The following is a 13,902-nucleotide window of genomic DNA, read 5'->3' as shown; positions in this document are numbered from 1 at the left end:
ATGAATTGTTTAAATTGAAAAACATCAAAATAACATTTCAGATTATACATTTCCTTATATGGCTTATGTAATCTTAGTCACCATAATTATGCATTAAAAGCATTTTCCCAATATGTAAACCCAAATAAGAGATAAGGGGATTTGAAGTGTTTGAATTAGATAGAAAATTAGGAAAAAGCTGTCATTTTAATTGCAGCTATTCTGCCAAGTGTAGATAAGGAATCATGTTGTCATGACTTTAGTTCTGTCTAAATGTTTTGAAAGAGAATCATAATTACATTTTTTAAAAATTGATGCCAGTCTTTTGCTCTTAACTATCTAAATCTACCCTTCTAGTGTAAAGCCAAAAGATTCTTGATAGCAATTTTTGTGATTATTTATTAAAAGTGATAAAAATAGCCAATGGTTTATCAAAATCATCTTTAGTCTTGCTACCTTTATTATATTCCAATTAGAGAAATCCTACATATCTAATAGGATTCTGAAGAGAAAGTATCATTAAAAATCTGCAGGTTATTAAAGAATATTTTATTTTTATATTGAGACCTTGGATGTTAATTCTTCTCCAAACAGTCAGTGGTAACATTACAAGGAGAACAAGGAAAGAAATTGGGTATGAGAACTCTGAAAAGTATTTGAAATGGACACTTTGCAGTATATCTTAGAGCGAGTAAAATATTTGAAGCACTGATATGCCTGGGCTTCTGGGTATATCGGTTCATGCACATGCTTCTCCGGTAAATGTCTATGAAGATTCTCAGTCATCCAGATCATGGTTGACCCAAAGGTGCCTTTTCAAGAGACAATTGGACTTTCTGGTTTTTTTCTTTGAAGACGTTTTGCTTCTCATCCAAGAAGCTTCTTCAGGTGAAAAAGCAACTTTGGGGCTTCTCTGGTAGTAACAGTAGAAGCATCACTCAAGCATGCATACAGTATGCATAACCGTTCTTGGTTACGTGCACATAACCAGGAACAACATGTAAAGAAACAGGTTATTCCTAGATAATTTATGGGTTTTTACAGTATGCTAAATCATAAGCAATAATTTTTTACATATGGTGGCTCATTTCACATAAGTGACTTATAAAAAATTGAATCAAAATCCTGATTCTGATTGTTTAAACTTATACTGAATTTAGATTAAATGTTATGTTATGTTATGTTATGTTATACATAGCACACACACAAAATGTGCATCTTTTTCTGGAATCCTCAGGTATCTTTGACCATGATCTCTTTTGAACTGGAAGACATTGATGGCTGCAGATACGACAGACTTTTGCTTTATGATGGCAGTCAAAGCAGTTCTCCACTTGTTGGCACTTTCTGTGGAAAAATGAAAATTCCTCCTTATACTTCTACTGGAAATTTTCTTCGTATAGAGTTTCACACAGACTTTGCTTTTCAATTTTCCGGATTTAAGATGGACTACACAATTAAATAGAACTTCTATAATTTCTGAACATTGGTTTGTTGGGGGGGGGGGGTGTTACGAAAAATTATCAAATACTGTATGCTACATAGCTAGCTTAATAAATAATTGAATTACTTATGTAATCAGAAGTTTGATTCTATTCTGTGCTTGCAAAACATTAGAGATTCAATGGGTTGAAAGATAACATTAATTTAAAACAATTTCAAGAATTTATTTATGCAAAGCTTATTAAAAGAAAGCCCATACATCTTATTATATTTAACTTGTAAAATTGATTAACACAAGGCATGGTGATAGCTCCTAATTTGAATAGCTTTAAAAAATAATTGGATGAAGTCATGGAGGACAAATCTCAAGGGCTATTTATCTCATGACTCAGTATTGCTACTGGATTGAAGACTGCATGTCCGCAAAACCATTTTCTCCCAGAATGAGAACACGATTTCATCTCATTCTGTGTGCATCCTGGAGTCATCTGGTTGGTCACTATAGAAAACAAAATGGAACTCTCAGGAGTCTTCTTGAATACCAAAGTTCAAAGGCATCAATATTTTTCACATCCTGCTTCTTCAAAATCCAAATTCCAATTACATAGAAAGGCACAGAAAATATTGTGGCTTGACAGTTCTGATTTTTGTAGGCATAAACACATGGTGATTCCCTTTTCCAGTCCTTTGTACAAAGAAATAGTCTATGGCACATTTCTAGATTGCCTGTTCCTTTACTGGTTGATCCTAAGAGGCAGAAGCTGTCAACTTCTAGAAGGATAGAAAGGGAGAGAGAGAGTGAGAGAAAGAGAGAGAGAAAGACAGACAGACAGACAGGCAGACAGACGGACGGACGGACGGACAGACAGAGACAGAACTAAGTTGTTTTTTTTTACCGTCTCTAAACCTGTTTCTTTTCATCTCTCTGTCTCCTGTACCCTTTAGTGCCTGATACATTATTCCCAAAGCTGCCTTCCACAGAACCTGTTCACCACCCTCCCGCTCTTTTGCTCTATCCCTTTGCATAGTAAAAGAGATTTGTCCCTGGATGGAAAAATATTTTTTTAAAAATTGTCTTTCTTCAAGAATCTCTACCAGTCCACTTCAATCCAGCAGACTGGGTGTGCTACAGGGAGGCATTCTCTGCTTTGTGCAATATTCTCCCCTGAGAGATTAGAATGGCTCCTAACCCTGTTAGCCTTCCATAAAACTTTAATGACCTGGCTGAGTACCCAGATCTGGGGCTCTGAATATGTAAAGGGACCCATTTCTTGGCTTTTCTATTGGTTGGCTAATGATCCGGATGCTGTATGTATTTTTGTACTTTGGATGTTTTTAATTGTTTTTTACTTTTAGAATTGTAAGCTATCAAGAGTCACTTGACTAAGATGAGCAGCTATAGAGGATGAATGAATGAATGAATGAATGAATGAATGAATATTAGGAGAAAAAAATGGAAAGAGTCAAAGAGTCATTTTGTTATATATAAGAAATCATTCAACCCAAATTTTAAATTCATTGAACTTTGACTCCATGGAATAGTTTTTAAATCTTTCATTTGCACCGATAGAGAATTAGTTCACCAAATGTTATCTATCTATCTATCTATCTATCTACCTACCTACCTACGTACCTACCTACCTACCTATCTATATTTCGCACTTCTTAATTTCCCATCTTCCTCAGAGACAGGCTCTGGGCAGTGTACAATTTAATCAATAAAATTAGAAAACAGAATAATTTAAGATTAAAAAATATAAAACAACATTATAAAATTTCAAAAGATGGAGAGTTCCAAGATGAGGAAGTTGTTAATACAGGCAGCGTGTGTGGGAATTCTCATGGGGCCAACCAGCCTAAAGGACCCTATGTCCTCCACACCAGGCTACACCATGTTTCGATCCCCTTTGCAGAATTATTAGAAATATAGAATTGTAAATCTGGGATTCTACTTTCTTCCCAACACTGAAGAGTAATCTTTTTTAAGTGTCTCTCTCAGGGATGGGATTCAAATTTTTAAACAACCAGTTCTGTGGGCATGACTAAGTTGATGGGCATGGCTTGGTGGTCATGTTATTGGCTGGGTGTGGCCAATTCAATATCACTCGCATCGAGGCACGCATCTCCTCTCCTGGCCTCTCATGACTGTGCGGATGCTGCGACAGTCGTTAAGTGTGAAAAATGGTCATAAGTCACTTTTTTTCAGTGCCATTGTAACTTTGAATGGTCACTCCACACAAGCAAAGTACCAGCAAAGGAGAGGAAAAAAACTCCAGAGAAGTTCCTGAGACAGGAAGTCTAGTCCTGCCAAGAACGTAATAAGGGTTAACTGAGAGGCAGTTTCTGTAAGCAACACCAGAATGTTTCCTTCCTGCCTTCCTTACAGGATTAGGCCAGTAATTTCTTCTAACAACCGGTTCTCTGAACTGCTTAGAATGTTAACAACTGGTTCTAGCAAATAGGTGCAAACTGGTGGAATCCCACCCCTGGTCTCTCTCCTTTTCAATACATCCATAATTCATCATGTGTTAACAAGTTCCAAGTCTGGAGTAAGAATTTTTTTTTCAAAAAGCATTCATTTTGTTCAACTCTATTGTCTTTAAAAACACTATTTAAAACTGATTGAAATGAAATCAGCTTTAAATAACATATTAAATTATTCAAATAGCAAACTATATGATTATTGCTACTACCATCACTATTAAACTAGTATAAAATATGTGAAAAGGCACACAAAAATACACGCTTATCTAATGTGGAAACAAAACTGTATTCCCATTCCCTGCAGATTTTTGTTGTGCAACCCAACAGAATGATAGAAGGAACTATGCAACAAGGTTGTCTGTGTGAGTAATAGATGGACACAGAAAGAGATAGAAATTAAAGTATGTCCCCATGACCTCATTATATGCACATTGCTTTTTTGGAAGAGGAGGGTGCATACAAGGCCAAAGAAAACCCTCCTAAGGATTACAGAAATGCAATTTTTTTGAAACAACATGTGAAGTTAGTTCTCATTAATTATTGGTGGCATGAGTTCAGCTTGGAAAATTAACACCTGGGAAATGGAGGAATGGGTGATTTACAAGTAGCTGCAAATAATATGTGAATCTTCTGAGTAGAAATAGAAATTGCTTTTTAATCATGTGACAGATATTTTTCTGGTTTTATCTTTAGAATGGCTTGAGAGGTGTTTCTCCAGCAAGGTTTAATTATTAGCATTCTAATGAATCTAATCGTGATCCAATTAAATACTAACCATAGTCAGAAATACATTTATGAATATTTATTTCCAGCTAAGAAAGAAAATTTTGTGCATTGCTCAACAATATTCATAATCAGCAGGGCATTATTAATCCCATTAACTACAATAATATGAAAGTGCCTTCATCTTTTTAAAAATTTTAAAATTTTATTTAAATTTACAATGTTCAACAGAACTAAAGGGGGGAAATCTCTAAAAACAGAAACCACACAAAAGCAAGCAAGCACACACATGCACACACACACACACACGCACTTTGGGATTAATAGAAATACATCTGTAATTCTAAAGATAAGCAATTTTAAATATTCATGTCCAATATTTTTACCCAAATGGACGGAAGTACCTAATTTGATTATAAGCTGTTCAATACAATTTAGAAGACTTTGATTAATAGCATGCCATTTAAGGAGGTTTAGCATTGTTTGTGTATCATTCGAAATAAAATGACTATAGCAATTTGTATTATGGTTTGGTTCTTGAACACAACCTAGAAGCCACAGCTGGAATAAAATGTAGTTTCACATCTGCTGATTGATACTAAGAGCTTTCTCATTAATAACACCTATCTTAAGAGAGTTGCAATGATTGTTGGAAGGCTCCGTGGCCCAATTCCAAATTCCAGTTATTATCTATAAATTTATTATGGGTTTAATCCGCAACTATCTTTAGCCTATCTCCTTCTTATGGCACCTGCCTACTCAGTATGTGCTAGAGGGTAACAGCATGGCGGGGTGCCCAAATTTGGCAGATTGGGGTAACATGTGGGGTTAAGGGTAGCTTCTTTGGTGGAAATTTCTCACTGTTAAAAAAAGCTTGCCTCCCTATTGACATTAGAGAAAGCTATAAAAATGATACTCTTCCACAAGGTTTTGTACTGGAGAACCTCAATTAGGTATTGTGAGCTCTATTATGTTTTAATTAATCATTTGTCATTATGCTTTTTATAGTGTAAGCCATCTAAAATCTATATGCAAACTTGTATTACACACACACACACACTTGTCTTAATAAATTTTAGAGGAATTTTACATCAGGAATTTTATATAGTGTTGTGTGTAATATTTCTTTGATTTTAAGCAGCACAATTCTTCAAATATTGCCAACATTCTTGACTCCAGCTCCAGAAGGCATCAAGGTGTACTGATGAAGTACAATCCAAAACTATGCTATGGTACATATATTAATTTTCAAAGTGCCGCAAGATTTTCTGTCATTTCAGCCACTTATTAATAAGTAAATGCTAGGTGGTAACCATTTATCACCTCTTGGTGGCAGCAGAAGACAAACGATATCTAAAGGCAAATGTTCTTAGCAGGAGTAATTGTTGTATCTGAACTTTTCCTGTTTCTGCACATCTTTGCAATGCCATTTTAGATGGATTTTCTGTACAAATATATAGTAATGAAGGGATCACTAAAAGTCTCAGAAATTGCTTGCCTTTCAGCCTGACCCCGGAAAGAAATTGTGAAAATGAAAAGTATATTTATCTCTAAAAATAAATTTAAAAAAATTCTCATGTCTTAAAGAGAGCAGTACATAGGTATTTGCATGCAGTCAGGAAGCACCAAATCCCCAACATTTGGTTATCAGAGCCAGCCTCTTCTTAAAATCATCTGTTTTTTTATCTCTCTGTAGACATGCTGGTGCATGTAATTTTCCCGTTTTTAATAACAGAAAAAACAGCATAAAGCTTCGGTTGCAAACTGTACCTTAATATTAGCCTGAGAGGTTGGTGTGAATAATAAAAGAGGTGGGATGAGACAGGTGTCTTTACGAATTGCCCTGAGGGGTGAGTAGGCTTGAAGAGAGGACAGGAAAGAAAAGATTGACCTACTGTTAGGCAGAGAGAGATTAGAGATCAGAGGCTCATCTAGATTTCAAATAATTTGTTATCTCTGTAATTCAGTTGCTAAGTCGTGCTTGACTCCCTGCAACCCCATGGACCACAGCATACCAGGCCTCTCTGTTCTCCAAGGTCATCTGGATTACACCCCAAAACCATGCCCACTGTATCAATGACACTATCTGGTCATCTCATTCTCTGCTGACCCTTCTCACATTGCCTTCAATCTTTCTCCCACATCTAAATTAGTGGTGCCATTCATCCTATGGCAATAGAGAAGGAATGTAAGTTATTGCTTGAAAAACTCTACAGATGAGCAGATACATTTTTCACAGATAACTTTATTTGTGTTACTGGCCCAAAATACCAGTTGGAAGTATTGCCAGTAGTATTGCCAGCATATTGGTTATCATACTGCAAAGCTTGAATCCTGCCTGAAGTGCTGGACATCATATGTTGAGGTATTAAGATTTAAGAGCTGACCAGCAGCAGAAATAACTGCCTGATGTGGCTGATGAAATGAAGGTGATTCAGCATAGCATGGATATTTCCCTTTAAGACTGGGGATTAAAGATCCCTTTAAGAGGTGTTTATATAAGAGGCAGCCATTAGAGGGTGTGGTTCTCTCTCCTTGTGTCTAGTATTCATTGCAGAATTCTCCGTGTAAGAGTTAAGAAGAAATTTTGCTTAATTGTTAAGGTATTTGCCTACCACATATATTTCTGTATATAATTGTTGTATATAAATCACCACGGTTAAAAATCTGTCTCTGTGTACTGTGATGGCAGAGATGGCAGAAGAAGCTCTTGACAAAGCTTGATGACAGAAGAAGATTATCTGTGATCACTTTGAGCTTATATATCTTAAGGAATTGGATAGGATTCTCTGTGCTGTTTGATCTAGCCAACTCAGTATTAGATTCCTGTTCCGTCTACCTAGTGAAAGCTACAGAGCAGTGGCTGGAGACTGACAGCAGCATTTTGATGCTCTATCTGTACAAAGCAAACTGCAGAAACCAATCTTCAGATCATTATAAACTTTTGGCTCCGTTTGGATGATTTAAAATGGGATGAGGCAAGGAGCAGAAAGAGTCTCTAAAAAAAGAAGTTCCCTCAAGAACATCAAGCCTCTTGCACACCCGCAAATGGATTGGGGCCTTCATTGACTGAGATGCCTGTATTTATTACAGTCAGAAGATTCATAGAGATTTCTCCTGTGACAGAATGGTCAGTAGCACATGTATATTTAGAACTTTTTAAAAGAGTTTTTATTTTTTAAAGACAAACATACACATGGTTATATATGTCTATATTATGTCTTATATCAATCTATTAAATTTCTATCACAAAATTATCTAGTCTATTACATTGCCATGTCTTTTTGTCCAGCCATTGATAAAACAAATCCCATATCATATAAAATTGTTTATCTTCTTGTTCTCTAATTTCAAATGTCAATTTACTCATTTCAGCACAGTCCATAATTTTCTTAATAACTTCCTCCTGCATAGGTATTTTATCATTTTTCCAATTCTTAGCAAATACAATCCTAGCCACTGTTAATACACTTACAATCAAATATTTCAACTCTTTGTTGTATATTTCCGGTATAATTCCCAATAAAAAGATCTCTGGTTTAAAGTCTATGTGTTGTTTTATCATTCTTTTCAACCATGTATGGATTTTAGTCCAATATTTCTTTGCGTCTGAGCATGTCCACCACATATGGTAATATGAACCAGGTATCTGATGACATTTCCAACATTTATCCGATTTATTCTTAAATATTCTCGCAAGTCTCGTCGGGGGTAGATGCCACCTGTAAAACATCTTATACAAATTTTCTTTATATGCAGTTGACATTGTCATTTTATAATTTTGAAACCACAATTTTTGCCATTTTTCTAAATCAATCTCATATCCAAAATTTTTCCCCCAAGCAATCATCATTTCTTTAACTCGTTCCTCCTCCAATTTAAATTCTAATAAGTGTCCATAAAGTTTTTTAATTTCCTTTTCATCAGTACCCATCAAAATCTTATCTAAATCAGTCAACTTATCATATATACCTGCTGCTTTAACATCTTTGTCAAATCTAGATTGTATTTGCAAATAGGAAAACCAATTCATTTTTACACCTTGTTCTTCCAATGCTTGCATAGATTTAAGTTCACCCTTTTCATTCAATATCTCACCAGGTCTAACTGTTTGTTCCTTTTTATATATTATTGGATAAGAAAAAGCTTCAATAGTAGATATCCATAATGGAATTTTTAAATAGTCTTTTAATCTTCTCCCAATTCAAAAACAATGCCTCTCATATGTAGTGTCTTCTAAAATACCCCTGTGTTTTAGTTCCTTTATACCAATGAAAGGCATGCCATCCCAACAGCAAGTCATGCCCTTCTAAGGTCAATAGTCTATTGTTCCTTAATGTTATCCATTTCTTTGCCCACATCAAATTTGTTGCTTGGTTGTACAATTCCCAATTAGGCAAGGCAAACTCTCCTCTTATTCTTGCATCTTGTAACAGTTTTTATTTTATTCTTGCTTTTTTGCCCTGCCAAATATATTTCAGCACAATTCTATTTAAGTCTTCAAAAAACTTTTTCCCTAGTCAGGTTGGAATTGTCTGGAATAAATATAGAATTCTAGGCAATACATTCATCTTAATTGTAGATATTCTCCCAATCAATGATAATTGTAAGTTTCCCCATTTTGTCAAATCTGTCACAATCTGCTGCTTGAGTTTAAGATAATTATCTTCCTTCAGCGTGCTACATCTTGGTGTAATATATATCCCTAAATACTTAACCTTGTTTGTGACCTGTATTTCTAAAACTTCTTCCAACTCTTTCTTTCATCTTACTAACATATTCTTTGTTAATATCTTTGTTTTATCTTTGTTTATTTTCAAACCTGCTACTTTTCCATTCTATTTTTTCTATTAGTTTAGGTGCTGTTTCCAATGGGTCTTCTAATATAAATACCAGGTCATCTGCAAAAGCTTGCAATTTATACTCCTCCTTTTTAATTTTCATTCCTTTTATTTCTTTTTCTTCTCTGATATTCCTATTCAAGACTTTCAATGTTGGTTTCTGGTTTGTCGGCTTCGCGAGCGGCAGGGATTTGCGAAGCTGCGCGATCCCTGCCGCGCTAGCCGTTTTTGGGGCTCCGACCCAGACGGGTACGGAGCTAGGCTGCCCTGCAGGGGCAGCTGAAGATAGGGGGCCCCGGCCGGCAGAACCCCCTTTTCCCAGGACGGTGCAGCGGCGGTCCGTAATGGCCGCCACAAAGAAGCTGGCAGCCGGGTAAGAATGCGCAGGAGGAAGTGGAGAAAGTGCTTGAGAGGAGAAAGTCTTTCTTGGTTCCTAGGACTCTAAGACATATTTAACAAAATTCCTGAAAAGTATGACTTTCTGAATGATACCTTCGAGAAGAGGAAAAAAGCGGCAGTTTAATGGTGCTGAAAGGATAGCTTACCCTCTTTTTTTACGGAATAAAAAGTGAACATTAAGAAACCTATTTTTTTTAGGTGAAAACTGGCTCTAAGTGGTGAATGGGAAAAGAGAGGACTAAAAAAATATATATATTTGTATGTTAAGACCTTGTTGGAGGAGATGCCTTAAGGATTAAAAGACTAAAATATATTGCAATAAGATTTTAAGAAACAGATTTGGACTTTCTTTTTCTTTAATTGATACTACCCCAGGAGGAGAGAGTGGGAACTCTGTCTTGGTTTGGACTGACTGAGAACTTTGGGATTGTCTTATTTTTCCTTTGGAATATTCTGGCTGTTGTAAGAGAAAAGAAAAGAAAAGATTTATAATGGCTTCTTCTATCGAGGAACTGAGAAAAGATTATGAGCAAGCAAAACAAAATGATAAAGCTGGTTTGAAAGAAGCCTTCCTTTTTTTAGAAATGGCGCTTATTAATTATCAACAAACATTGCAACAGATGAAGATAGCAGAAGAAGAACAAAGAGAGGAAGCCATCTTTAATAAATCTCAGAACTCGACCAAGAGGGAAGGAAGAGGAAAAAGAAGAGAAATAAAGGACTTAAGATTTAAAAAAACATTTAAGAAAGGGAAAAACAAGGTGCAAAATCAATATAAGGATGGTAAACAAAAGGGAAGAGGAATACGACAGAGAAGAGAAGCCAGTAAGGCAGAGGCTAGAAGAAGGGGGGCTAGAAAGGTTTGTTGGGGGAAGAAAGAAAGGGAAAAGGTGGAGAAAAGCTCATTTAATTTGAAATTAAATGAGAAAAAAGAATTTTTTTTAGGGATAAAGGATAAGTATAACTTCTTCAAAGAGATTTTGCAAGGTACATAAGATGATATTGTAGTATTGTATCAGAAATAGAAAATTTAAATGGCTTGAGAGTTGATAAGAGATTAAAATGTTGGAATGTTAATAATGATTGGTTTGAAAATATAATATGAGGGGAGATTTAGAATATTAAACTTTAATTAAAGAGTTTATTAAGATTATGGTATTGATGTTATTATAAAACTTTCATTATAGTATTTTGTTTTTAATATTTAAATCTATTGCTTAACTATGTATTTAATTGTTTTAGATGTATTATTCAGTTAGAATGTACCAAGCAAAATCGGATTGGGTAGTTTAAAGATTAATTTGATCAATTTAGTGGGGAGATAGAAAGGCATCATACTCTGATTAGTGATTTCAGGAGAAATTTCTTTCTTTTTAAAAGGAATGAGACAAAGGTATAATAGAGAATGGACAAAAGATATAAATATAATGACTCAAATTAAGATGATTAATTAAGATAGAATCAAGAAGAGTGAAATATGTGGAGAAGTTAATATAGAAGACTTAGAATGGTAAATAAAATAAGTAATGATATGTAAGATGAGCCTGAATATAATTGAAGTCCATGAAAAGAGAGATACCTGGGTCCAAGTTACTTTCCAAAAAGATCCTTTTTATGTTTTGTGTGTTGTGTGATTATGTTGTTTTTTTGGGGGGGGAAATTAATAAAACCTTGTAGAAATATAGAATGAGAATAATGGTAACTAAGTCAGAAAGAAGTAGATGAAATAATAATAATAAAATTGAATAAGAGTGAAGAGAAATAAAGGGAAATTGGATAAGAGGTTTTTGTATGTTTATATGGAAATGGTTTAAAACAGAATTATAGTTTATCTGACTTGTTAAATTTATAATGGAAAAAGGTTTAAACATGTAATGGATAATGATGACTTGTGTGTTTTGAAAATCAATAAAACTTGTTTTTAAAAAAAAATGACTTTCAATGTTAACACAAACAGCAGGGGCGACAGTGGACAACCTTGCCTTGTCCCTTTTCTTATATCTATAGATTCTGTTAGTTCTCCATTTACAGTTTGTTCATAGTATATCATTTCAATGGCTTCAATGAATTTTTTTACCAAAGCCCATTTGTTCCAATTGCAATAACATAAATCGCCAACTCACATTGTCAAAGGCTTTTTGTGCATCTAAAAACATCAAAGTCATTTGCTTCTCAGGATGTGCCTCCTAGTATTCCAGAGTATCCAAAATAATTCTCACATTGTCTTTGATTTGTCTCTTTGGCAGAAATCCATTTTGGTCAATATGGATAAAATTATTTAAATATCTTTTTAGTCTTTCTGCCAAAATTGAAGCAAAAAAACTATAGTCTGAATTTAATAGGGATATAGGTCTGTAATTTTTAACTTGCTGCAGGCCTGTATCCTCCTTCGGTATAAGTGTAATATATGCTTCTGTCCATATTTTGGGGTATTCTTTAACATAACTTCATTCATAACTTCTAATAAGTGAGGATTCAATATTTCCTGGAAAGTCTTGTAAAATTCCGCTCGTAAGCCATCTGGACCTGGTGCTTTTCCAATATTCTGTTTTTTAAAGGCTTCTGTTAATTCCATCATTGTTATATTCTAGCATTATTTCAGTATCTTTAGGTATCTGAGGTAAATTCGCTTTCTGTAAATATTGCTTAACTTTTTCTTCTTGAATATTCTCTTGAAAATACAATTTTCCATAGTAATCTTGTATAATTTTTTTCTTTTCCTCATTTCCATAGTAAAAATGTCCTTCTTCATTTATTAGTTGGCTAATCCTTCTTGACTCTCTCTCCTTTCTCAATTTATAAGCTAGCCATCTGCCTGGTTTATTTGCACCTTCAAAGTAATTCTGTTTAGCATTTTTAATTTTTTGTACTAGTTCCTCTTTTTCCATTTGTCCCATTTTATGTTTAATTATATCCATTTTGTTTTTAATGTCTTTTTTTTTGTGGGGACTTCTGTAAATCTTTTTCCAATTTTTTATAATCATCCTCCAATATTTTGAAAGTCTTTTTCTGTTTTATATTTCTTTTCCTTGTATAGTCTATTATCAAGCCTCTTGTGTAGGCCTTCATTGTATCCCAGAGGTTCTGTAGTATCCTCTTTTCTATTTTCTTTAAAAAAGAAAGCAAGTTCTTTCTCTATTTTCTGTTTGAAGTCTTTTTCTTTTAATATCATATTATTTAAGGTCTATCTAGATCTCCTCTTATATCCTTCCCAAGTAACTGTCACTGGATTACAGTCTGCCCAGGTGCTTGTTTTTATTTCAGTCTCTCGTATGTTCGCCAGCAATTCTGCTGACATCCATATCTTGTCTATTCTGGACCATGAAGCCTGTCTGTTTGAATAAAAAGTTTATTGCTTACTCTCCACATTTCTCTCTCTCCATGAATCTTTTAAGTTGAATTCTTCTGTTATTTGAAAGAAAGATATTGGTAATATCTTTCTAGCTTTCTTTGTTGATTTCTGCGTTTTGTAATCCAACTGATCATTAACTATTCCATTAAGATCTCCCATCATACAAATATTAACATAGTCCAATTCAATTATTTTCATATGTAATTTCCTGTAAAACTCTTCTTGGTTATCATTCGGAGCATAAATTCCAATTAAAAGTGTTTTAACATTATTGTCCATTATTTCCACCATCAAAATCCTTCTATTGTTATCTGTGTAAATTAATTCTGCCAAAATTGTATCTTTAATATATAAAACCACACCTCTTTTTTTATTGTGCCAGCGATGTAAAAAATTTCCCTATTTTTTTTGTTTTAATATATATTCATGTTGGTTTTTGATGTGTACTTCTTGTAAGCAAATTATATCAAATTTTAATTTCTCTAATTTATGAAATACTTTCCTTCGTTTAGTAGCCAAATTGAGTCCATTTATGTTAACCGTAATCAATTTTCTTTCATCCATGTTAAGCTTTGTGAGGGGTTTTTATTGCTCTAGTGGGTCTTAATTCTCATTGCTCTCTGGGTACACCACCTACTGCACCTTCTTCTTTCTCTTTTTCAATTACTGCTATACACCCCT

At 34.3% G+C, this 13,902-nt stretch overlaps 1 protein-coding gene across 2 annotated transcripts in view; it reads left to right on the top strand.

Annotated features, from left to right (window-relative positions):
• The window catches only part of LOC113414250 (astacin-like metalloendopeptidase), a 32,812-nt gene extending 31,255 nt beyond the window's left edge, over positions 1-1,557 (top strand). For both annotated transcript variants that reach the window (XM_026671027.2, XM_087951282.1), the window contains one exon: positions 1,217-1,557. In XM_026671027.2, the coding sequence (XP_026526812.1) occupies positions 1,217-1,444 (228 nt within the window). In that variant the 3' untranslated portion in view covers positions 1,445-1,557. The remainder of the gene's footprint in view (positions 1-1,216) is intronic.
• The last annotated feature ends 12,345 nt before the right edge of the window (positions 1,558-13,902 follow it).

The sequence above is a fragment of the Notechis scutatus genome, chromosome 1 (assembly GCF_049901735.1).
Source record: "Notechis scutatus isolate UNSWTSFEM ecotype Mainland chromosome 1, rNotScu1.2, whole genome shotgun sequence".
Lineage (NCBI taxonomy): Eukaryota > Metazoa > Chordata > Lepidosauria > Squamata > Elapidae > Notechis > Notechis scutatus.
The sequence above is the reverse complement of the archived record's forward strand: the minus strand, read 5'-3'. Positions and strand labels throughout refer to the sequence as shown.